The sequence below is a fragment of the Diaporthe citri genome, assembly GCF_014595645.1.
Source record: "Diaporthe citri strain NFHF-8-4 chromosome Unknown scaffold_8, whole genome shotgun sequence".
Classification (NCBI taxonomy): Eukaryota; Fungi; Ascomycota; class Sordariomycetes; order Diaporthales; family Diaporthaceae; genus Diaporthe; species Diaporthe citri.
The window spans coordinates 2267844-2293006 of NW_025064853.1; the positions used below are offsets into that span (position 1 = coordinate 2267844).

At 53.0% G+C, this 25163-nt stretch overlaps 7 protein-coding genes across 7 annotated transcripts; 4 read left to right on the forward strand and 3 right to left on the reverse strand.

Moving 5' to 3' along the window:
• Nucleotides 1-11348: 11348 nt before the first annotated feature.
• INS49_014984 (uncharacterized protein) lies at nt 11349-12969 on the forward strand (the record flags this gene model as incomplete). The annotated part of the gene is made up of 2 exons (XM_043175671.1): nt 11349-11737; nt 11979-12969. 2 exons carry the CDS (start codon nt 11349-11351, stop codon nt 12967-12969), a joined length of 1380 nt encoding a protein of 459 aa, XP_043020628.1.
• Nucleotides 12970-13968: 999 nt separating this feature from the next.
• Nucleotides 13969-14647, reverse strand: INS49_014985 (uncharacterized protein; the record flags this gene model as incomplete). The annotated part of the gene is made up of 2 exons (XM_043175672.1): nt 13969-14459; nt 14515-14647. The coding sequence occupies 2 exons, from the start codon at nt 14645-14647 to the stop codon at nt 13969-13971; spliced, it is 624 nt and encodes a 207-aa protein (XP_043020629.1).
• A 32-nt stretch (nt 14648-14679) lies between these two features.
• On the reverse strand, nt 14680-15388 carry INS49_014986 (uncharacterized protein; the record flags this gene model as incomplete). The annotated part of the gene is made up of 3 exons (XM_043175673.1): nt 14680-14859; nt 14923-15104; nt 15136-15388. The coding sequence occupies 3 exons, from the start codon at nt 15386-15388 to the stop codon at nt 14680-14682; spliced, it is 615 nt and encodes a 204-aa protein (XP_043020630.1).
• A 1596-nt stretch (nt 15389-16984) lies between these two features.
• Nucleotides 16985-17663, forward strand: INS49_014987 (uncharacterized protein; the record flags this gene model as incomplete). The annotated part of the gene is made up of 3 exons (XM_043175674.1): nt 16985-16998; nt 17052-17528; nt 17630-17663. 3 exons carry the CDS (start codon nt 16985-16987, stop codon nt 17661-17663), a joined length of 525 nt encoding a protein of 174 aa, XP_043020631.1.
• A 647-nt stretch (nt 17664-18310) lies between these two features.
• INS49_014988 (uncharacterized protein) lies at nt 18311-18979 on the reverse strand (the record flags this gene model as incomplete). The annotated part of the gene is made up of 1 exon (XM_043175675.1): nt 18311-18979. One exon carries the CDS (start codon nt 18977-18979, stop codon nt 18311-18313), a length of 669 nt encoding a protein of 222 aa, XP_043020632.1.
• A 583-nt stretch (nt 18980-19562) lies between these two features.
• Nucleotides 19563-19973, forward strand: INS49_014989 (uncharacterized protein; the record flags this gene model as incomplete). The annotated part of the gene is made up of 1 exon (XM_043175676.1): nt 19563-19973. One exon carries the CDS (start codon nt 19563-19565, stop codon nt 19971-19973), a length of 411 nt encoding a protein of 136 aa, XP_043020633.1.
• Nucleotides 19974-20665: 692 nt separating this feature from the next.
• Nucleotides 20666-22331, forward strand: INS49_014990 (uncharacterized protein; the record flags this gene model as incomplete). The annotated part of the gene is made up of 4 exons (XM_043175677.1): nt 20666-20728; nt 20792-20851; nt 20921-20989; nt 21594-22331. 4 exons carry the CDS (start codon nt 20666-20668, stop codon nt 22329-22331), a joined length of 930 nt encoding a protein of 309 aa, XP_043020634.1.
• Nucleotides 22332-25163: the final 2832 nt, after the last annotated feature.

A 25163-nucleotide genomic window follows, 5' to 3' on the forward strand; every position in this document is an offset into this window, starting at 1 on the left:
TGGGTGGTGATGTCCTTGGGCCTGCAGGGTGCAACGCGTAGGGCGGCGACCTCCAATCCGGAATCGGGAAGATCAGATGGCTGGATTTCATGGCAGGATGGCGTAGTTGGGTACTTCTGTGTTAAATAACGACTTGAAACAATGAGGGTTCAATTCATGGTTGCGCACATATGTCTTTTTGCGACGTGCTATAATGACATAGCTGACTTGGTGTGGTGGAAGTTAGATGCTGGTCCGCCAGTGTCTGCGCCTCGCGAGGCGCACACCAAAATGGAACAGTTTTAGGTGCGCATTTCGTCAGTCCCAGACACTACCCGGACCACGCCTCAAATCAGGCCACAAGCTATATGTCAACAGTGGCTGCATAGCAAATTGCCCGCTGACATGACGAAAAGAAGAGCAATTTGGAAACGGACAACACCATTCAAATCCCTAGCTTCAGCGCATTCAAGAGCAAAAGTCGCATCACGTCCAGCATTTTTTGTGGTGGAGTTATGGCGTGTGCAAGTTGGCGTGTCATGGGTGCAGGTGTCTGGGCCTTGGTCTCTGCAACCTCCAAGTTTGCTTTTGCTGGACCACCTGACAAATTGATCTCTGTTGGCACGAGTTTATGTCCGATTGGAACGCCAACTATATCATTGGAATCACTGGGCTCTGTTTATTCGGGGGCAAAAGTTATATCACGTCCACGATGTTTTCTGGCGGAGATATAGTGTACCAAAGTTGGTGTCTCTCAGCAGCAATCTGCATGAATGAGGTGACTATGCACGTGGTTTGGGCCTTCGCGTGCCTTGCAAGCAGGACAGCGCAATGGCCGCCACTTGACGACCCCAGGGACAACCCCCTCTGAGTAGGTTATGTGCATGGGGGACCCGACACCACTTGGCGTCAGCATGCAAAAGTCTGTGTGACATGAAAACGCCAACGCCCAACGCCAAAACACCATACTCTATCCTTTCCAAACACCCCCCGCCGAGAACTATGTACTAAACCCGGCCATGACATACCCACGGAGACACAACCGACAGGACACCGACTTGGCCGTGCCCAGAGGGACGATCTCAACCGCCAGTGCGGTCCTGTCAGTCCGTGTCTGAGTAGCCATGGACCGAGAAACGAGGCCCACGCTCAGCCGAGTCGAGACTCGGCAAGCGCCCCTCGCTGGGAGGCGTGCGGAACCGGTGGCCCCGCAAGCTCCCGGGACGGTAGCGAGCTGGCCGGAAGACAGACGGGGTGGCAGGCTGGGAGACCGCCTGACGAAACTCCCGGCGACTGCGCTCCCGCGAGAATTCCTCCATCTCGCTGCCGAACCGCGCACCTGAGGGTCTGCCCTCTGGCTCTCCCTCTTCCTCCGAAACCTCCGAACCCATGCCCACAGACGGCGAAGCAGGGGCCGTGGCTGCAACGGGAGACGGGGTGCGAGGCGGAACATCATCCACAGAGGGACTCCGCGCAGGCTGGTCGTCGTCCAAGCCGTGGCACCTGCGTCCTCCATCTCGGCATCACCAAAAGGATCCTCCGATGTGAGTCTGCCCCGGCACTCACGCTCCTCTGCCCTATCACATGCGGCAGAGATGCGCGCCAAGAACCCGCGCACTTGGGCGATCTCCGCGCTGTTAGCTTCCTCCAGACCTCTCTGAAGGACTGCCTCCATTTGCTGGAGGGTAAAAGGGGGGCGGTCAGCCGCGGGATGAGCTGGTGCCAGGGGCGTGGGAGCCGGAGCCGGAGCAGGCACAGCAGGGGCAGCCACGGGTGGGACGGCCGGTTGGCCACCGGGAAAGTGTGCCGCCTGGGCGGGACCTGCCAAAGCAGGAACCGGTCCAACGGTCCACTGGCAACCGGTGGACTTCCGGTTGTACGCGCAGTTGGCACAACAGCGCGCGGGGACACCGTACCCTTGACTCACCTGGGCCGGGTTGGTGACGCAGCCCGCCCACAGACCGAAGCCAGAGGCACACTTTCGGCACGCGAGTGCCTCGGTGACGCCCGAGACCTGGACCATGGCGGCAACGAGGTTGCCGGGGCAGACGGAGAACCCACGCGCGTCTGCTCGACGGGACGAGCTGACCACCAGAGAGTGAATGGCCGGGAGGTCTTGCACCCGCCTGACCCCGGCATTGTCAGGGGGCTGACCGGAGGGGAAAGCTTGCTGCACCTCCGGGATGGCGGCCCAGACCACCTGCTAAGCGGTTGGGGTTTCTGCAGAAGTGTTAGCAATGGATCAAGCTTTGCGACTCGTCAGGCGCACGGCAGGGGAAGATGTGTTCAGGTGTGTGGGTGTGGTGGAGGGTTGACTTACGCGCAACGACGGGTGCTGCAGAGGCCATTGTTCCTGCGCAACCACATGTCAGAACCTGCAAATAAATGGATGGGAATGATCTCACTTGATGCTCTGTCTCGATGTAGATGAAGAGGGGTTTGAACAATATGTAAATAATGAGTTGTCGTTGTGTTGTTGCTGCTGCTGTGCAGATGCTGATGCAGTCGTGGTTGCACCTTCCGTGTTTGTCAACATGGGATTCTGCAGGGAGGTTTTGTTGACAGGAGGTAGGTGGTCCGTGCGCCTGGTGCGGCGCACACCCAGTTTAGGCGTGCGCCTCACCAGGCGCACAGGATCTCTACCACTGCGCAAACAAACCCCTGCCACATCCCATGGCGGCTGCATAATCAGTGTGTACCACTTCAAATTCAGGGGTAATATGTTCAGCTTGCTTCTTGGTTTATATAATGCAGATGGCAGCTTATTCTTTGCTCAAATATGCGACGAGGAAACACTCGGGGGCCAATACCGCCTTGCAGACTGGTTGGGTCTTGACGGGATCCTCTCAGTCACGCTCTGCTCAAGTCACACTGTCCAGGTCTGCTCAGAGTGTCAATGTATCTTGACAGCTCGCCTTCCGCTGTAGAAGTCATCTCGACCTGCCGCTCAGTCTGCCATAATCAAGCCGTACTGCTTGCTTAGTTCATACTGCTCAAGCCTGCTCGGAATGTTTCTGTCACATCACATTGCTTGAATCAATCTACATAAGAGCAGTCCGTCGATTGCACAAATAACTACACATCACACTCGTGCCCGGCTCTTTGCACTTGGGACGTCTATTTCTGGCATCGTTGCGAGAAAGCTCTGCTCGCCAGGTTCGCCATGGTCGTCCCTATGTCCGTTTTCGGCTCCGTCATGAGAACGTGCTCCTCGCCAGCATCGCCATGGTCGTCTCTGCGCCCATTTCCGGCGTCATGGCGTGCTCATCCTCCTCCTGACCCTCTCCTTACCGCCATGGAGCACATCAAACAGGGCTGGCTCATGGGTAACACAAAGCTCAAGGTTGCCCTACCTAGAGTGCCATCGTGAGTTCCCGGCTCTAGCGATGCTACTGCCGAAGAGGTCGAGTACTTGAATAAGATAGTCCCGTGGCCAGGACGGTACTAATCCTTGTGCCCTGCAGATGGCAAGAGGGCCGGGAAGATTGTCTTCGGCATGCCTCTTCTCATCCCAACAATAAACTTGCTCACGCTATCATCAGCATCTATTTTTAACCATAATGCTTTCATAAACTTACCTCTTCACAACAGATACATGGGGAATGGCCTCTGCGTCTGAGGTATTGGAGGTTCAAATCCTGGGACAGTCATAGTACCCTCACGAGCTTTCTTTTTGTCACTGTCGTCATGTATGCAAAGCAACCGTTCAAATATAACAAAGTCTAGGTAGGGTAAGTTGTCTTGTGTCAGGAACTATCGCAAGGTGCAACTTCGTGTGAAGTTTGTTATAGGCTTCCATTATGTCTACTTTATTTAATTATTTAAAACCGCAGACTCCCCACCTAAAACAGGTGGAGAGTCTGCAGTCATAAATATAAGTTGAAAAAGTTCATACAATGAGGAAGGGATTAATTCCATCCTACAGTTACCCTAGACTTTCTCGCTTTTCGCTCAATTCCTAGCAGATCAACGTTTCCTACACGTAATTGCACACGCTCGTGGGCTGTGACTCTCAAGAATCAGCCCAGGCCCAGCTGGGCACAGTTGTTCGTTTTATTTCTATCTTACTACATCGTCTTCTTACTGCACACCTACTATCAACCTTTTCTAAGCCCGCTCTGCTTTCCATCTTCGTTGTGTAGCTGCATCACGTTCTTGGAGGTTTGCAAGCGCCCGACGTAGTGCTGCGGGTATCGCTGCATTCTGCCAATTCTCTTTTGAAACTCGATTCAAAACCTTAACACCCGCGAGGCTTCTACACCTCGATAAGGACACATACGCACTGATGGGCTCGAACTTCTTTGAGCTCCTTTTCCGACCTGTGAGCTCGACCAAAATCTTGTCAAATGTCCTCCCTTGTGCCTTGTGGTCTGTGATGGCGAACGCTGGCGTACAGGGCAGACCCTTTCGCTTGCAGACTGTCCCGGACGTCCTAAGGAAACTGAACTTATCGCCAGACAAATGAATAGTATCTGGTCCCAGGGCAATTGTACCTTCTGGCAAACCTTCGATTCGCAGGTCTTTTGTGGCTTCGGATTGTAAAAGGATTGCCGCAGGGGGTCCAAAGTGGACAAAGACGTTTTCACCAATCTCGAGGCCACGGGCCTGGTCGTCAACGATGACTCCAGAGGCTGTAAACTCTGTTCCGTTCATGACTTTGAGCCCGGGATATTGGTTCTTGTTGGTTATCACGGGCATCCCGTCCGTATAGAAGAAAATGCCTGGGATATCTGTCTGGCCGCTGTCCCCTTGGGCAACTATCTTCTCTTTTTCGTCAGGGTCAGTGGAGTTCCACATATGGGTTGACATAAATATCCGACAGGCCTGACCACGGCTTCTTGCAAAGCAGAGTACGGCATCCATATTCATTCGCCACCGCGACTCGTTCCGTGGAGTGATAGCCCTCGTGCCGTGCTCCCAACCGAGGGCCTCATCGGGTTGTACAACCTGGTCCATGAGCCGTGTATAGAACTTGTCTGGGGGTTCACCTGCCCTCATGCTGCCCAGCATTTCCTGCAGTTCTGGGTCACCCTTTGCGCGCATCTGCTCATCGAGGATGATCACGTCTCGGAACTTGTTGAACAGCTCGAATCCCATGTGGTGTTTTGAAGCCTCGTTGACCCGAGACGAGGAGGGTTCCTTTCCGGTTTGATCATCCGTCTTCTCAGAAGGATTCCTGTGGTTCTTATTAGGAAATATGAGAGAAATACCCTTCACAGGCTCAAACTGAGCAAAATCTCCAAGAACTATGACAAAAGGAATACCACCAAAAGGTTGATCTTCTTTGTTCGTATCACACAGATCCCCTAGGCGTTTAGACATATCATAGAAGAAGTCACCAGCAGTCATGCTCACTTCGTCGTGTATAAGCATCTTGGTCTTCTTCCACCGGGATTTCAGAATCTGGGTATGCTTGTTGCCCCTACCTTTGATATCCACGCCAATTGCTGAATGAAGGGTTCGTCCGTTGATATTTGCTGCGGCAGCCCCAGTCTGAGCGGTTATCTGTAGCGCCCAGCTCTCGCCCTTTATCCGAAACATTGTCGCCAGTGCGTGGATAAGGTGACTCTTGCCGACTCCACCGCCTCCGCCGATGTACAGTAGTCTCTGGGGTCTTTCTGACTGAACATCTGTTGCGCTCTGGAGATGGTCCAGATGCCGTGCCACATAGAGAAGAATAAGGGCTTGCTTGGTATTGAGTGACAGCAATTTTACAATCTCTTTTCCAACCACAACCCAGCGTTTCCTTGGGATGAAGCCTAACTCCATGGTCTCTGTTCCGCGGTCCCCGTGGTTGGTATATGAGTCGTACATATTATCGGCTGCCCGTGGTGTGCTGTCTTCTTCAACGCCCTCTCCGAAGGTATCGGAGATCATGATGTCGTTGACGTCTTTCTGTGCCGTCAGAAAACCCCTGACATCATTTCCACATAGCCCAGCATTTGACGGATCATTGGATAGGTCAGCTGTCCATCCTTCAGCAAGTGAATCAGACATGGCGGGGAGGCCTTCAACAAATTCGGTCAGGCTCTTTAATCCCTGACTCTGCTTCGCTTCGGTGGAGAGTACTCTCCCGAGGAGGACAGCCTGCTCGGCTGCTGAGGTTGGGAGTTCCGGATCATCCGGATCATCAGCCACATTAACGGCGGGCAGCTTGTCAGCACCAAGACACTTCTCCGCCCATGCCTTTGCATCAACCCTCGCGTCTTCCGCCGAACGCCGTAGATGCTGAATATTGGCTGCGTATGTCTTCAGGCGCTCCTCCAGGTTCTCGTGCTTAGTTTCCCAGACTTCTGAAGGGCTCAGGTCTGTTTCTCCAGCGAAATGTTGCCATGGGACAAACATACCCAAGTGGTGGATTGCTGCTCGGAATGGCTTTTCATCGTCCTGTGATGCAAAATCTGAGTCGACATAACCTGTTGGGACAGGAACAGCAAGTTCTTTCTTTCGGATTTGCTGAACCCATCCAAGTGGTATGGGAGATCCCTCCGGAAATGGGACAAACCACGGCCTCCTCATGTCAACACTCATAGGCCGTTTGAGTTTGACAAAGAGCATGTAATCGTATAAGCAAAGATGATCGAAGACTGGGCCACGATGAGGGTATGCCTGGATATGTAACAAACGTTGTCCTTTGTTTGTTAGCATCACAGAGTCATCAAACTTCATGGCTGGGTTCAGTCCTGCAACCCTTTCTTGCGCAGCTGGCCAAGTATTACAGACAGCGTTGTATAGCATGTTCATATTCAAGGACGGCCACGGATTGTCTCTTTCAGATAGCGGCGTTATAAAGAAGTCGTAGTTCAAGATATCAGCGACAACCTCGACGGACGACAATTCGCGCTCGGTTGAGAGACGGTTCGCAACTCTCATAAGGAATTGCCGGGCTGTGTTTCGAACGGCTGTGGTCCTAGGTGAATCATCTCCATCATCGTCGGCAGATTCTTCAGGGCCCATTGCTTGAACTCTTGCCGCGTATGCAAGACGCTTGTACGTTGGCGCATCAAGCTTTGTTGAATATTCCGTCATGTAGTACATAGCTGAGAGACCCCGGGTCTTTGTATGCATGAAGGTGAAGTCGTGGTTGTGCCTGAATGCTGCTGCAAGGATCGTGTTGTATCGTACAACGCGGTCGTGGTTGCGTTTCAACTTAATGACGCCTTCGTCTGTGATGTGCGACCTCTCAACAATGCTCCACGGTGCTCCAAAACGACATCTCTTATCCTTTTCCTTTTGCATTTTCCGGTACTTGTAACAGGTTGCTGTGTGGCTGTGTCGCTGAGATGTCCTAGCACAACGGTTGGCATCCTTGAGGAGATTGCACCAGGCCGTGTCTGTGTCTTGCGATAGTACATCAGGGTGGAGCGTATGACGATCTGGTTGAGATATGTCCGTATCTTCCGAGGTATTCTCATCAAGGGTCTCCACAAAATTCGAATCACACCATCTCAGTAATGATTCCTCAAGTGACTTTCGCCTGTCTTGGGTGTCTGAGTCGGTTGATGAAAGCAGTGAGGCCATATTAGGGAAGGCAAGGTTGCCTTGAAGCCATATCATCCCATGCATGTGTAGCATGCCTCTTTCGTTTGTTTCCACTGCTCCGAAGTAGAAGGAAACCCGACCGATTGATGATGGTTCACCAATCCGCAGGAACTGGTTACAGAAGACTGATATCTCGTGGTAGAAGAAGATGGCGGCGCTGACTGGATCCTCAACACTGAGTTTCAGCCTTTCACGTGCATTGCTCAGGCGACCGAGAACATCCTCTAATTCTTCTGGCAGTGAGGAACGTTTCATGCTAAGTTGTATCCTGATAGGATTCGTAAGATCGTTCGGATTGATTGTAAACCATATTGCTGGAAGACTGTGGCGTACAACGGCAGCCTTTATGCGACGACGCATCAACAACCTTGACTCAGTTGAGAATGCTGAAAGGAAGCCAAACGACGTTAATTGCCCCAGCAATTGCTGAATATCCTTGTCCGTCGTAACACCGTGCAGCTTCATCTCGGCAGCTGCCCTCTCGAGACGGGCCGGCGTCAGGCGTGGGAGGACATTTTGAAATGCCTCGAAGGAAGCCTTTGTCACCTGTTGCATGCTGATACGTCGGTTCCCGGCACGGGTGAGTATGTTGTAGACAAGAAACGCGAATACTGGGTGCTTTGCAAAACGCCCACCATGCCGTAGGAGGCGCAGCCTTGCCCACAGCTTCAGTCCAAGTGGACGACCATGCCCGGCGTCTTTGTTGTTACCGTTCTCGTCGAGAACACATTGCCGTACACCCCCGGTTCCCCATGGGAATAGACATGGAAAGGTCTTTGCCCAATAGGCTGGGTCTTCTGATGCAGCAAAGTTGTCCCCGCGTTTCACATGGATAAACGGTTCCATATAAGGTGTCTCCTTCATGTCCATCACAGGATCACCCATTGGTTCTTCTGACGGAGCTCTGCTCGGGACGGTATCAGGTGTTATGTCTCGGGACTGGAAGTCTTGCAGCTCCTGTCCGCGTACGCCCATCGCCATGAAAGCTGGATGGAGCTGCTCTAAATCCGTTGGGCTTATTGGGTTGTCTATGGGAAAGACACCAGATGAAGTCCGTCTTGTCGTTGTGGTGGCTGAGTTATCAATCAAGTCTGTACACAGGTCAGGCTGATGTATTATACAGATATGCTTGCGTGTGCTGACATATAATGCCAGGGAACCTGTACCGCAGACTCCCCACCAAAATGTGGTGGGGAGTCTGCGGTATGAGTTATAGCAATATAATGATATAGTGATTGGGACATCTAACCTTCTGGTATTTCTGCATCTTCCAAATCCCCCTGCGCATCTCCCGTCTCGGTAAACCCGAGACCACGCTCGCTTGGGAACGTATTTTCGTCGGGATCATTTGCCGACAGGTCCACCCTCTCGTTGGTACTCGTACTGTTTCCTTGGCCCGACCCTGTCTCTACTCCAAGTTCCTCGGATGGGACATAATTCGCCGTGTGGGCCTCCTCTTCAGCCGTAGGTTCAAAGTGTTGAACACATCCTCTTAGGCATTCAGCAATGTAGTCCTCGGTCCACAAAGTCAGCTCGTCGTCATCGATTTGTATATTCGCATATAAAGGGTTGTTCCGCCTTAACCACATTAGTGCTCTCGCGACATAGGCCGGACGGATGCTGAGAAAGGAGGAAAGGTCCTTCGCCTTGGGCTGCATCTTCCCACTCCATATCACCAGGACGTTCTCGAGCGTGGACCCAAGAGCCCTTGGCAGCACATTTGTGCACAGATCAGATATCGGACTTGGAAACACACATATATGACCTTTAATGTGTTTTCGGTATTTTGGACCAATCCATTGCAAGTCCATGCGAAGCTTTGTGATGAAACCATAAGCCATATTGATCCCGATGATCTTCTCCTCGATCGGGGAAAGGTCGCATAGTTCCTTTGGATATTGGTGCGCACACCGTAGGAGATATTGCCCATGCGAGGCATAATTAGACAATTGTCCCTTCCTTAGCTGTGCCGCCCCTGCAGGGACAGTGGTCGCCATGCTTTGGTGACATTCCTTACAGGTTGGTCGTATCTTCCAAGACTGGCTGTCTCCTCCTGCAGGTGCACTCTTGGGGAAACACAAGTCACACCTTGTGATATGTGAAATTGCTTCCTGGTCACCGGGTATAAGATTGTCGAAATATTGCTGCCACTCCCAAGGTTCCTCCACAAAGTCCGTGCCGGGACACACGATTTGACACCATACGCACGCTCTTTCTGGTAGCATACCCCTCGGAAGCTTTTCACCAGTATCTGGATCTGTGTCATGAAGTTTTCCATAGCACTCTTTTGCGATCCGGACTTGAAGATCAGGGTCTGCCATTGTGAATCCAGCATCCTGCTCAGATAACCGCTTCTTGTCCTCGAATTCCTCAGTAATCATTTGAACTGAGCGTGCCAAACAAGCCTCCTGAAGGTGTCTGGGGGCTGGGGCATTGTCATTCCTCTGTGTTGAGGAGGCGTGTGGACTCGCGCGATCAGTATTCCTGGTTGCCACCCGTCGTTTTTTGGGCCGGTGAGCGCCCGAATTTTGGTCTGCTTCGGCCCCGTCTACGGCAGCTGTTGTCGACTTGGCTTTGCGCTTTCTCACCGACCGAGGAGGAAGGTCTCTGAGTACCTCGGCGCGGTCTAGGGGAGCCGGCGCGGGTCCGGCACTCGCAAGCACCCGGAGCCCATATTGCTGCCCATCACGCTGTCTGGGCGGGTTGAAGATTCGTGATACCTGTGCCTGAGACATCTTTTCTTATAGGATTTGGTATGGATAGTATGTAATTTTGTTCTTGACTCGTGCTTCTTATTGCGTTCTGTCACGATTATACAACAACGTAAACACTTTAACAAAACAGCTAGATCTCAAGGAATCTGAGAATTAAATCAAACCTGGGTATGCCAGAGACCCTGTAAAGCTCTCTACTGTCAGTATCTACATATCATTTGCCATGTTAATCATATATCATCCCACTTGAGTATTCAAACAACCACCAATATTGACCTTGTCTGTCAGATGATGCATAATCGCCGAAACTAGGTAGAGTAGGTGGAGATAACTTGCAGATGGAGAATCGGAAAAGCCGCCCACAACATCCGCAGCCGCCTAGAACTCGTGCAGTGGGTCCGCTACTACTCTGCAATGCGTAGCATTGCTGGCAGAAGTTTCATTGCATGGAATTCAGAAGCGCCTGACACATTTACCGGTTCCTAAAACGGTCGCAGATCTGAGGTGATCTATACGGATTAGGCATGCAACAACGTTACAATCAAGAGCAAATAACTCGACTATATGCATGCATTACTAAAACATGGAATTCGGCGAGACAACGTCTAGATATCGAACGACACCACGAGCAGAACCCGCATGACACGGAAGCTTTCGACGACCATCACATCTCCGACGACGGCGTTGAGGATGATCTGTTACTGTTCTCAGCATCTTGGCCTCTGAAATCAACATGATAGACATTCTTGGTTCTGCGAGGGCTGTCAGAAAGACACGTTGCATGGAGATTCGTAACCGCGTGTTCCGCGGCCAGTTGCGCCCAAACTGAATCATCAGGCACGATGCTGTGATATCCTCGCTGATGGCTGACTGGTTTAGCAATGCTCGCCTTGAGTGGGCCAAATTCGCGGCCTAATACGGAAATTTCAGCCGTGAGAAGGACCAGGTCGTGCGAAGCCAGTACTGTTAACCTAGGATGTCTCAAATATAAATACCCTCGTCTTGACTCACATCTTGATAGTTGGAACAAGACATCATCTTCCTAGACCACACATGAGCCCATATCATTTATAGTCTCCTCCCTCTTTACTTCAATACATCCTTATACCCATCATGTCAGACGTTGAGATGAACGCTGAGTTCGAGGACTTCGAGGAAGACTCTGATGTTCCTTCCGACGTGGACTGGTCAGACAACGACGACCCAGCCGATGGTCCTAAATACACCAACCCTAGGGGAACGATTGTATGGCCGGAATCCGAAGCAAAGACCATACCCATCTTAGGAGACGATCACATGAAGTCTGGCGAGTCTTTCGGAGGTCTCCAACTACATGTGCTGTCAAAAAGCCGGCGATATGAAAACACCTGGAGGCGACCACACCGCATGTTCAAGAATTCGAAGGAGATCAAGCTCCGTATCCCTATCCGGACCCAACCCTACATGACCAACGAATCTGACATTCTTGTGACCGAGGGAGAATCGTCATATATCTCAGTGTGGTGCCCCCATTACTCACGGGACCCGCCCCCAGATGATGTCTTGGAACAGCATGCTTGGTCTTGTATCCTCAGCTTCTACCCAAATTTAGTCCGATCTGAGATGAATGTTATCAATGGTAGTGAGACAATGACACAGCACAGACAGTCGACTATATCTCAGTATGGATTTATATATGAGGATACATTCCAGAAGTAAGTAATTCTTGGCCCATTCTAGAGTCACCTGCTAACCTTTTCCCAGGGCTGGCCTTAAAATCCCGTCCGGGTTGAACTTCCCAAGCAGCGTTGTCTCGGCTAATGGAATAGCGGTAGCCGATCCAATGGCGTTTACATGGAAGCCAGCGGAAGACCTGCCTTGGTGGATGACTGCATGGGAGATCAAAAACGCCATGGGTTTCATGCGAATGACCACATACTTCAACATGCTACCCGAGTATGAGAAGGACCAGTCTGTGTCTTTGACCTGCCCGGGGACAGGCAATTATGCATTCCATATTCTCATCATCATTCCCAAGTCAGCAACGCAGCTTCGAAAGAAATTCAGCAGTTCACTAGGGCTAGGAGGTTATCTCCAACGCGATGGGAAGAGATACTGCTTCAACGGGTATTTTGTCGGCATGCTGAACACAAACTTCCTACAGGAATGTGCGGTTCACATCCAGATCCCGGTTATTATCCCACGTGAGATTTTTCAGCTGGATGGGCAGGGAGGAAGTACTGGTATGTTTGGTTCTGCGAACCTCTCCCCTTCGAAGCCAAAGATGCCCCAGACACCAACCAAGAACGGTCAACCTTCATCTTCGAATGGCCTCCCAGCATCTCCTACCCCGGCAGACAACAAGAACGCCAAGATCAAGGCACAAATGAAGAAACGACTTCAGGCCGGTGCACCTTCTAAGAGAAACACGCAGTCGTCTTCAGGTCCCAGCACGCAGGACACGGTCGGCGGCAACGAAGGTGGTTCCTCAGGCACAGCTCTAGCGGCAGTCAACCCGGGTACCGGATCTACGGACGAAGTTCCTCAAGTCACAGGTGCTGGCTTTGATGGTGCAGGAACAGGTCCACCTGCGGAATCCACAGGTGTGGCGCCGGCGGCGTCAGAGGACCATGCTGCTCCGAGCACTGCGAAGGACAAGGGTAAAGGGAAGGCTGTCGCAGATGACGAGAGACTTGGCGACGCAGTAGGGGCTAACTCCACCCAGGGTGGACGGAAGAAAGGGAGGAGGAACTGAGAATCGTGGGTCGTCGTCACCTGCCTCGCCGGTTTTATTTGTCGACGTGGTTGATCATTCAAAGTATTGTCTGTTCAGTTCGTTATTTGTCTGTTGAGTCTCTTTGTTTGGCTATTTCATTCCTTCTAAAATCTTTTTAAAAAATTACAGTGTTAGTCTGCGTTTCCTTGAAGTCTATAGGTATCTACTACTCACAACTGCAAATAAATTGTCCCGCAGTCCATTCATTTCTAGCAACACTGTACCCTGTGTTCCTCATATTACTTGCAATTAGGGGCTGTTGACCTAGGCTGGCTGAGTTAATGTTTTCACACAGACAGGTAAGTTGAACTGAGATCGCAGACTCCCCACCAGATTTTGGTGGGGAGTCTGTGTTCTTAGATGCACTCCTGATTAGTAGAATGGCCACTGCCTAGGGAGAATCGGATATGGGTGTTGCATAATTCTTTTTTGGGCATAACCTTGCAGATGGATATGGCAGGAGGAAGTTCGTTGGGTCTTCCTTCAGGTAATACCACAGGAGCCACACAGATTCACAGAGCAAAGAGCCCCCATCATTGTGAAACCATCGCATTATCGAGAGTGTAATCCATCGCCCACAAGCAAATAAAGCAAAGTCAACGAGTCCCCCAGACCATCGTGTGTTATGCTGCCATGTTTCCACAGCCATATGCCGTTTCCCGGCCTCAGGCTTCCCTTTCCCGGCGCCAAAATGCCATGGTAACAACTATCTTGATTCGTCCAATGATGCCCATCGTTGCATCTAGCACTGCTCTCATCTCTATGTTGGAGACGCCTGTTCCTATCTTCCATATCTGAAAGAAATCAACGCAAAGACTGTGGCCTGAAACCCCAATTGTGCTCGAATAAGCACTCCATAGACATCCATACTGTTGCCGTGTCGTTAGAAATCATCGCAAAAGTTGAAAACCTCATAGACATCCGATTCCGGCATATCATGCTGTTTGCCGTGTGAGACAGTGAAGCTCGTGTGAGGGCTTAAACGCCCGCAAGTCCGCCGGCACCTCCTCCAGCACCTCCTCCACGTCGGTTGTTTCCCTTGCCCAACGTACCACCACCACCAGCAGGGGGATCGCCACCAAAGCGGGCGAGGGTCGCCTGGTCAATCGTTCCCTCTGCAATTCCTCGCATCACGCGTGCACGAACTTGTCCATACTGGGGGCCATTCTGGAGCTCCTCCAAAGTAGCGTTCTGGAAGATCTCTTGCTGCTCAGTTCGAAGAATGTGCATCGTCATGTTGTGCACCGCAGTCTGGTGCCTAAGGCGAGCACCCGAGGCGGCAAGCTTCTGCATCTCAACCTGTGCTGTGCTGCGCTGGCTGCCACGAAGTGGCTGAGACTGGCCACGGCCGCTTCCACTCGCGCTGCTGCTACTGCGACCGCCGCGAGACGGGTAACCCTTATAAGGGATGGCCTGCGGAGGCACCTGGGGTTGACGAGGACGCACAGTCTCTTGGGACCCAGTGATTTCTATAATCATTAGCATCAATTGATATATTCATTATAATATTAGATGTGAACTTACCAAGGTCACTGTCTACCTCACAGTACTGGTCAGAATCACTCAGCGGAGTCGACTCTCTGCGTCGCACGTCACGCTCTGGCGTACGGGATAGGTAGCCGCCCACCGATCGACCTGGACCTCCACGAGCCACCATTGTCGGAGCACGCGGTCCTCCAGAAGCACGTCCTACAGCTTGCTGGCTAGATCCAGAGGGTCTGGCTCCCTGTATGTTACCGGAAGGAGGCTGGTCACGCGGAAAAACAGGTGGTGCCTGGTTGAGAACCTCAAAGCCACCGGATCCAGAGGACCCAGACGAGATGGATCGCTGATGGCTTCCGCCTCTTCGCTGGTACACATTGGAGAGAGCTTCGAATAGTCAGTATGTGTCGGCAATTATGCAGCTGCAATGTTGGGAGGGAGGTGACGTACGTTGATCTCCGGGTTCCTGTGAGACAAGTCTGGCTGGTCCAGGTCTAGGAGAGTTCCTGCGGCTGCCATTGTCAGAGCCAGGGCGGCTGCCATCATCAAAGCCGTGCCGACTGCCAGCGTCAGAGCCCCGGCGACTACCGGACTCAGAACCTGGGCGACTGCCGGCATTGGATGCGGGACGACTGCTGCTGTTAGAGCCAGGACGGTTGTCACCGTCGAAGCCACCCCTCTGTGGGTTATTGCCTTGAGCTTGGCCACTTCCCGAAGGCTGGCCACGCTGCTGTGGGTTGTTGCCCTGACCCTGACCGCCTTGGGAAGCTTGGCCACTCTGTTGATTGTAGGCACGATTGAGGTTGTAGTTAGGCGCGCCCTGACGCTGCGCCTGTTCGATTCGACCAGAGCGACGGGGCTTATCGCCCTTGTCGCCACTGCCGCGGTTGTCACGGTTGTCACGGTTGTCCGACATCTTGAGTGTAGCTATGTGATGGGCTCCCAAGTGTAGGTGAGCGATGTAGGGTGCGTAAATAGAGCAATGGGAAGGTTGGCGGTGATGATCAAGAGTATGGATGGGTGGATGTAAGTAGGATGGAAGGTAAAACGTGCTTTACGGTAATAAAGAGTAGGGAAGGCGTGTGAAGAAGTTGAAGACTATGAATGAAGGTTAAAAGTCCTGTACCCCTAGGGTTTGCCGTGTGGGTAATCAGGAAGCCGGTGTCTTCCTCTACGAACTTTTTGGGATGACCCGTTGGATGTGCTTGTGGTAAGTTGGTCAGCATCTAATAGAACTATGTCTGTAGAGGGTTTGTTGAAAGACTCGGCTGCGCTGCTCCCTTTGTGTATGTGGCGGGAAGGTAATGTATGAAGAAGGCTTCCTTCCAGGTGAAGTGAAACGGGACTGGTGGAAGGAACCCATATGGATGTATTTGGAGGAACATGGTTACTTGTGTGAGCATTACTTACCTTGAACCGTTTACTCTGGTCTCTTGAGTCTCCTGGGATAGCACGTATGGAAACAAGTCGTGATGTGTGGAGTGTGTTGGAGGGAAAGGTCTCGCAGAACTGGAGCGAAGCGAAGAGGTTCTTGAAGGTTGGCGGGTTGTCAAACGACCTGTGACGAGGTCTCCCTCCTTCCGTGTCTATCGAGAGTGACGAGAAAGTTTACGTGACGAGGAACGTGCTTTATGCCCTTCTCAACCCTTACGTGGAAGTTGATTGTTGATGTTGTAGATGCTAGCCTGCACCTGCCAAGGAAGGGTTGATAACCACTGTCTTTCCCCGAACGTGCTTGTTGTTTCTCTTTCCGCTTGGCACAGTTTCCTGGAGTGAATGGTAGAGAGAAGAATAGTCGGTAAAATCTTTCCCACCTTCACGAGATTTTATACGATGCTGATGTGGACTTCAAGGTCTCGGTCTGAGTGTCCGTCATCTACGCCCCAGACCATATCCGGATGTTCTCAGTTTCCGTCGTGTCCTTCTAGAAGCTGAATCAGTACCCGGCGCCCTTCTTCCCATGCCTCCCTTCGTCTCTTGGGTTTGCTCCACATGTAATCATGAGACTCCTAAACCAGCAAATGAGTTCATAATTTTTCAAGCTGTTCAATCACGGCAACATGTTCTCCCACAGCAACATGTTTTCCGAAGTGATCCTATAATTGCAAGGCCGAACGTGCTGCATAGACATTAATCCAGACCGCAGACTCCCCACCAAAATCTGGTGGGGAGTCTGCGATCCGAAATGACCATCAAGTCTGTGGTTCACCCTCGTCCTCCGATCACCGTTTGAATGCTATTCGGGCCCAGTGAAAGAACTAGCCATACTTATCTCAGCACAGAGGCCATGCCCTGTGGCGCATTATGCTGTGTCACATTTTCCCGGCATGATTCCAGCCCCCTACCAGCCACCTCGCCCCGGGATCTCCGCGTTGCGTGCACTATGCAGTAACAGAAGGTCAATGCTCATGATATTGTAGCCTGAGCCGGGCTCTTTCTACTGATATACAGCTTGTACCTTATCGCTGGGTCCGGAGCGTGGTTGTGGTGGACGTAGTGTAAGGTGTTGGTGATGGATTGGGTCATGTGAGGGAAATCCCTTGCCAAGCATGTCTCCATTTCATCGTTGGCCGAGAAAGATTCACGAAACTGATTGATCGCATACCATTTCAAAACCAACACCACAAGCCCCCACTGCCCAACCGCTCCTCCCAAGAACGTGTGCAGATATTCCTCAACATCGAACGGTCGACCTCTTGGAGGTTCAACACCCACATAGGAGAGAAGCAGTGGGTCTACAGGACTTCCTTCACAGCCCCAGCAGTCGAGAAGGGCAGCAAGGCCGTCCTGGCCTTTGACGGCTTGGACACGTTCGCCAAGCTGACCTCGCCAGTCGCCGTTGGCGGCGAGTCCGACTACGAGTCCGGCTCCGAAGACGTCTCCACCAAGGTCTTCATCGCCAACTACGCCATAATCATCAAGCAGACTGAAGAACCGAATAGTCGTGTCACCCGGCGAAAAACAATATTTGAGTTATCTATGGCGTCTTGCTCGCCCGTTGTCCCTGGCTCTGCGTGGGAAGCCGCCCGTATAGCATATCCGATACTGCGAAAAAGGTACCCGGGCAAAAGACGTCCCATAAACCCCAGAATCACACGGCTAGTACGCCTGTCCTTTGCCTACGTTCTCCATATACACTTATTAACTATATACGTAGCTTGATCTACCTGTCGCCCACAGACTTGTACTGAACCACCGGAGGAATAAACGTGCAAAGGGATGGCAGATAGGCAACAGATCTTCCCGACGGGTCGAAAACCTCGCTGCCTTGCTTACACAGATGGTTGGCAACCCCTCCCAGCCGAGCGCTTGTAGGAGGTGCATGAATGGACATGGGAACTGGGTTGGTTGTTATACAAACAGACGTCTGCCTGACGGTTCTGTCATGAAATCCTTGCCCGGCACTGCCTGTGCAAACTGTACGGTCAACGGCGAGGGCATCAGGTGCAAGATGCCGGCCTTCGCCCAAGATCACTCCACCAGTTAGTTCAGGGCAAAGGCACCATGTGTCAACACTCCACAGCACCCCGCAGTACAGCCCCCAGCAAAGCATTTCACTAATTCAAAACGGTATTTCTGACGCGAGATTGAAGTTCCTTCCTGGCAATCATGGTGATCAAACGACTGTAGACATCATTAAATCAAAGCCGAAGAATTGGATAACTGCACACTATTGTATTAACCAACGTGAGAAGAGTAGGTTTCCATGTGATGTCTGGTTTTCTCCTTCCATGACTACTAAAAGCCATATGCTCTAATCAATAATAAGTACTGAACACACGATCCTAGAACCCTTTCATCTCCTTAGAACGCCCACCTCGAACCACACGTATCTCCTCTAGGCCTTGTCTGCTTGTCCAGGAGCTTTCGGCCGCAGCCTCGGCAATCCCAAAACGGAGCTCTCCCAATCAGTATGTATGAGATCCTCCTCAGTGGGAGTCGGCGGGGGAGTCGGTAAAATCTTCGGCATCTTCGTCTGCTTCTCCCGCCGAGTCCGCCGCCGAGTCCGCCGCCGAGTCCGCCTCGGAGGCGGCCCCTGAATCTGCAGAATCTTCGGACTCTTCGTCCGCGGGAGGTCACGCCGCCGTGGAGCGACATAGACTGCTTCGAGTCGAAGTGAGAGATCGTCGGGTGTCGAATTCTCGTGGTGGGGAAGCGGTGGTGATGTTGTTGTTGTTGTCGGTAGACCCTCGTCGAGCGGATCGTATTGCGTGGATGTATCCTGAGCCAATGGAGGACAAAGCGCAGGCTGAATCTGCTCAATCCGCATTTCGTATTGCTGCTCCGTCGATTCTTCCGGGAATCCAAGTGGCTCTGCCGTCTCAAATGTAAACGGCCAGTAGCCAAGCATGGCGTACACCGCAGAACCAATATCTTCGCATGCATCTGTACTAACGTCGATGGATTGCGAGACGCACATACGTTCCTCGTGGCTGAGGTCAGGGTGCTGCAAGGCGGCGATACATGACAACCGGCAGGAGGCGGCAGCCCGCCATGCGTTGAGCATGGTGTTCACCACGCAGTGAAACCCATGTTGTCTCCAGTCCTTAAAGTTACCATTGCAAGCAGATTGCGGCAAGGGCACAAACTGCTCCCACGTAATATTGTGTAAGTCGGGAAGGGACGACATTGTATTGTGTGTAGTAATGCTGTGTGGGAAAATGGAGTTGACTTGGGATGAACAAAGTTGAAGTTAGAAGAAGAAACCTGTCCCTCGTCGCGAGAAAACGAGATGATAAATAAGTCGACGGAAATTGGGCGGGGTTGGTTGCTTTGTTTGCTTGTTTTGAAGTCTCCGCAGGCAATGTTAGCACCTGTTGTTCGTGATATACGGCCGGGTGGTGACCCGTCCCTATATTCTACTGCCTATGGCTTATCACGACCCAGTCAAGACGCATAACACTCACTACTGCCTCTTTCGGCGCCATGCCGCTTGAGCAAGCTGAGCTGTCACTAAACAACGTCACTACCTGAACACGGTTAGGTGGCCGAACTCTTTGGGGGAGTTCGGAAAGAACGCAGGCATTACCTCGGGCAACAACGCTGACAGTATTCAGTACGTCTAAGATCCACGAAGGCGGGCCAACTCTATGGCGTCTCTGCCTGGAGCATTTCCGACGCCGAGGCGAAACCACCACGACGAATACAACCACAGCCACCCCTTCTACAAGTCACATATAGATGAGGACGGCCACAAAGACGAGAAAAGACACGAACAAGAGAATCGAAGCAAGGACAAAGGCGACAGCGAAGACGAGATCCAGAACGAAGACGAGAGCCAGACCACGACAGCCACCAGATCGCGGCGGATGATTGCCACCTGGGCAGTGGCGGTATCGGCTTCCGAGGCCCGCCGCCTCAACAACACAAAGGCCAGTAATAAAATACCCAAGGACTTGAAGAGGAGGAAGAGGAGGAGGAGGATAAGAACGACGACGAAAACAAGGATGATGACGGAGACGACAATACGGACGACAATGGGGACCACAGAGCACAGGTAACTCCACCCATAAATCATCCCGGCAAACCCATCACTCCTCATCATCATTGCCATCACCCCAACCCTTCAGGAGGCTTTGCTACCTCAACCTATCCTCCGTAAGACACCATGACTGACCCTGTACTCAAAAACGCAGGAGGCCACCGCATCCAATCATTCGCAGGCAGTGACCATTCCACCAAAAAGAAGTACAACTGATACCGCAGACTCCCCACCTAATTTTGGTGGGGAGTCTGCCATTATAGTTGCAACCACCGGAATTTATGATAAGTCTTGAGTTACCCTAGACTTTTGGTCAAAACGAGCATTTCCAATTCAAATAAGCGCAGTCCAACATACTAACTATCAACACAGTGTTGTTGGGCACCTTGTAGCCAAGACTTGAGCAACCAATTGCTAAATGGCGCAATATTAAGGGTTCAACCTCCGGTACAGTCGACATGTTTTCCCCTCTTGCCATGGACGTCACCTCTTGTTCTCGAGCAGCGTGGGGTGTCGTGAAGGGATGCGGTTGCGCGATGGTGAGGGATGCTGGAATGGCACGGCATGGTGAGGTTTACGTGGACCATCAGTACCGACGTGTTTTGCTGCGTATTTCGGGGCGTTGTCAAGGGGTGTATATGCGACTTGGTATAAGACTTGAAGATGTACCTACGGCTTGAGAACCACAGAAGCCACAATGATCAGACGATCATGGAGTCCGAGGGCCATGATCACCCGTTGTTCATGTCTAATATTGACGGAAACAAGAGCCATGTGCATACCCACGAGCATCACGGTTCCGCAAACCCCATTCGTAGTTGACCTGGTGCCTGGCAGACATGGGGCGAGACGCACGCTGCGGAGCACCGCTCGGAACCGGCACAGGTTGTGCAGAAGGTATGTCCGGGGTACCGGTTGGTGGCAACACCGGGGACGGCTGCGCAGAGGGAGGCTGATTCGGTGCAGCAGCCGGTTGGCATGGCTTGGAGTGCAGTCAATCAATTCGACTTTGGCCAAAATGACGAAATCTCTAGGGTAAGTCTAGCTGCAGTGCATACTGCGTGTGCTGCGTGACTTGAAGTGCGATGTGCAGTCAATCAATTTGACTTGGGCCAAAATGACGAAAAGTCTAGGGTAACTCTGACCAGAGCTGCATTGCCGTCCTTGGAATTGATGTGACCGTCAAGGGTAGCTGGTTTCCAGGAGTCTCTGCGCCTCGCGAGGCGCACTGCATATTTGAGTGTGCGCCTCGCGAGGCGCAGGGGCTTTTGGAACCCAGCTACCTTTCCACCAGATCTGTTGATCACATCTGCCATTACCACGACAGCTACGGAATCTATTCACTAACTTTGGTCGCAGTTGAAACGATCACGGCATTAACTTACCCTAGGGACAGTTTCAGTAGGTTACAAGGATACCAAGCTCTTAAGGAAAGAAAACAGCGAAGCTCACTACGTGCCCCAAAGCCATACCCACGCCTCCAATACTCCCATCTGCGCAGAATCTAGCCGGCCCAGTGGGTACCAGTGCATGCACTAGATAGAGCCCCTAGGCCCTCGGCTGCAGGCGTCAGTCAACACACACTACGTGCCCCAATGTTTGTTTATCAGACAAGTGCTTGGCTCGTCACGCTCGGAAGCCCCGTGTCTGGCTCCCTTACGAGAAAGTCTTGCTCGGCAGCATTACCGTGGACATCCTCACGCTCATTTCCAGCTGCGTCAACGGAGAGTGCTGCCCGCGAGGACCGCCGGGCTCGTCCCCACGCCCGATTCGGGGTCCACCACGGAGTCCACCACGAAGAAGCCCTTCTCGCGAGGACCGCCGGGCTCGTCCCCACGCCCGATTCGGGGTCCATCACGAGAAAGCCCTCCTCGCGAGGATCACCATGCCCGTCCCCGCGCCCGAATCAGACTCCGTCACGAGAAAGCCCTGCTCGAGAGGACCGCCGTGCCTGTCCCCACGCCCAATTCCGGCTCCGTCACCAGAAAGCCCTCCTCTCGAGGACCGCCGGGCCCCTCCCTACGCCCAATTCGGGCTCCGTCACGACAAAGCCCTCTTCGCGAGGATCGCCGGGCTCGTCCCGCCGTCTCCCAGAGGCATCCCGGGCCAAAGAAAAACCCGAAAAAGAGCCCAGAAATTCGACCCAGGCGGGAGACGCACCCGCAGCCTTCGCGGCGCGAAGTCCGAAGACCGAGGCCTTCCACCGCGAAAAGGAGTGCCCCATGCCAAGAAAAACAATCCCAAACTTCCTCCAAGGACGCCAGCACTCAAAAAGAGTAGGTCTGCCTTTGGAGAATCTCAGGGTACCTTAGGGTACGTTGTTTCGGGCATGGAAGGAACCAGCACTCTGGTGGAGGGGCTCCTCGCGCCCATGTAGTATATTTTAATCATCGAAACTGCCGGCTGGACCACGTGACGCACTTGCGTCCCTTTCCGAATACGGAAAGGCGCCATTATTAAGCAACGTCACGTGACCTCCCCTCCGCAGCCTGCCCAGACGAATAGCTCCCAGGGCCCCGATAGGGGCTTTCCACCTGGTTTGTTTTTAGGTGCATCCGATCAGCCAAAAGAGCCCCTGTCTCACAACCGACTAGCAGGCGACCGGTCTCTGGTGGTCCGCAAGCGCCAATTGGATGAGTGGGGTTCGCGATCCACTCCGCCTCGCAATCGGGCAACGAACAGATGCCAGCGTTCGTTCGCGCGCCCGCCTTGCGCATTGCATCATGCTCGCCTAGTGTTGAGAACCTGCCTGGCCTGGCCACTGGCATTGTTACTGTGTATGGCACAACAACGGGATCGCGATAGTGGAAGGCGCTTTCTCCCTCTCCTGCTAGTCTACTGTATGGGAGCAAGCCAGCGATGGGCCTGGCTCGTCCCCCGGGCCTGGGGTGGATTGAGTGCGACCCCCCTTGACCACCTGTCCGTCACCCAAGCCGGCAAGGTTTGACAAGTTATTAAGCTTGCGCACCAACGCAACAGCGACATCCCGGCTGTGGGGAGTTTCGCCGCCAGCCCATCCCCATCCTTCTTCTCAGCTCGATGGAATCGGGCCCAGGCTTTGGTTTGGGCCGCACAGTGGACTGAGTGTCGAGGAACGAGCGGCACGGCGGACGGCCAAGCGTGCGTGGCACCGGTGTGAACGTGGACATCAAGAAAGCACGCTGTGTGTGCGGTTTGGCAAAGACGTCTGCGATACCCTGTGGACAAGGCCAGAGCCGTTACTCACTACTGTACTGACGTACTCACTCTCCCACTCACTGTCTTCCTGGATCACCTTGCTATTCCCAACGATAACTCGCAATCACAAGCCTTGGAAGCGGTGGCTCGACGGGGTCTCGAGTCGGAGATGATGTGCATGTCCAAGGGCCCTCAAACCTTCCAAAGTCAGGTACTCCTTGAAGTAATACTCGATCTAGACCCTCGGGAAAGGGGGGGTCTGAGAACGAGGCGCCCAAGCCGTTCCAGCCCGCAGCTTGCATGGATGGATGGTGTTCGTGAGGTCTCCTGCCAGTCAAGATGCGCAGGTGATCGTTTATTTCCCATCATCTTGAAAACAGTGGCAGGTGTGCCTACGCTACGCCTGTGTCCGCACCTCTCTGCCCTCCCGGCAGGTTACAGGTAGATGTGTGGGTTGGTTTCCCACCGGCTCACTGCCTCCAGTCCTGTCGCTCGCAAGGAGAGGCGGCCTGCCGATCGGCCGGGGTTGAATTCAGGATCGAGCGAGACAGACCCCAATTTGCGCGACCTGGAATGCCTTGGTCAAGGTTGCCACAACTCCACCCAATCTCGAGTGGTTGATGATGGGCGCAACTGAAAGGGCCCGTACCTAGTCGTAGGTACTGCCGGGCAGGGTCGGGCCTGTCCCTGGCCCGTTTGCCTATTCCTCGGTAGGAAATGCGCTGGAACGCTTACTTGGATGTGAACATTGTGCCGCTGCGACAAGATCAAACATAGTCTGCCATTGCAGCTTGGCGTGTCGGGCGCACAGCGATTCACGGCGCAGGTGTGGTCCGCAGGCAGACCGAGGAGGAAGCCGTAGTCTAGTCTACCGCACATACAGTAGACGGCTGCCGGGACGAGGGGAAGAAGGTTTGCGCTCGTATGTTTCACTCGAGATTCGGGGTGAACAACCCTCTGACTTGCCCTGGGCGAGCAGCCTATGCCTATCTATCTACCTGGGCCTCGAATCGAGACGTGACATGGGAAGCGCATAAAAGAAGCGGCGAGAGTGTATGCTACCCACGGATGGGAGAGCCGGGTGCTTTGCGACGCACAAGACGTAGGATGACCTCGTTTCCTGGACCGTCGAGCAGGTTTTAGCGGCAGAGCGCTGTACGTACTGTACGTGACAAGTTGAGAGAGAAAAGAGACACAGAGACGTAGTCGCCGGGAAATGCGCCAATCTGGGCGGCAGCAACAGACCTGAGCATTTACCCAGGCAGACGACAGAGCCCGGGTCGCACCTGGGCTGCGATTGCAAGGCAGAGAAAGAAAAAGGTGGTGCTGTACTGTGTTGTGTTGTCTTGTGTGCGTGTGCGTGCGTGTGTTATGTTAATGTTGAGTGAAGTGTCAGTGTCTGGCTTGTGAGGTGACCCGCAGCGGGCAAGCGGGCTCCTGCGCTATTCGCCTATGAGGCCGTCTCGACAAACCCATCCATCCTCTTCGCTGCGAACTTCTCCTCTTTCCCTCCTAACCCTCCGGACTCTTCACCCACACCCATCAAACAACGCCAGAATCACCTGGTAAGCCATTCCCACCCATCACTCGAGGCATTGGGAGCATCCTCGGCCGTTCCCTACTTGCTCATTTCTCCCCATCCCAAGATCGAACGGGTCTGATGCCATCTCGTCGCAGACTGCCGCCTCCGCCCCAGAGGGAACAGACGAGTCCCGAGTTTCAAAGGTCTTTCAGGCCCAGCAACAACCTCCCCATCCTCGACTGGTAAGTGAAATCCGCTCTCTTGGTCCATGCGATCGAGGATTCCGACAATTATTTGTTCCTTTCCCTGCCCTCCGCGCCCAAGACTCTTGACTGCCAGCTCGGTCGCCCCTCTGGCTCCCAGCGACCGCTCCTGAGCAATCCGGGAGCTGCCTTCGCCCGCCACAGAGGGCACCGCCTGACATCTATTGCATTGTGTTGCTCGCATTCGCTATCCAGAGCTAATTGCTCCCTGATTTTCCAGATTCGACGACCCACGACACTCCCATCC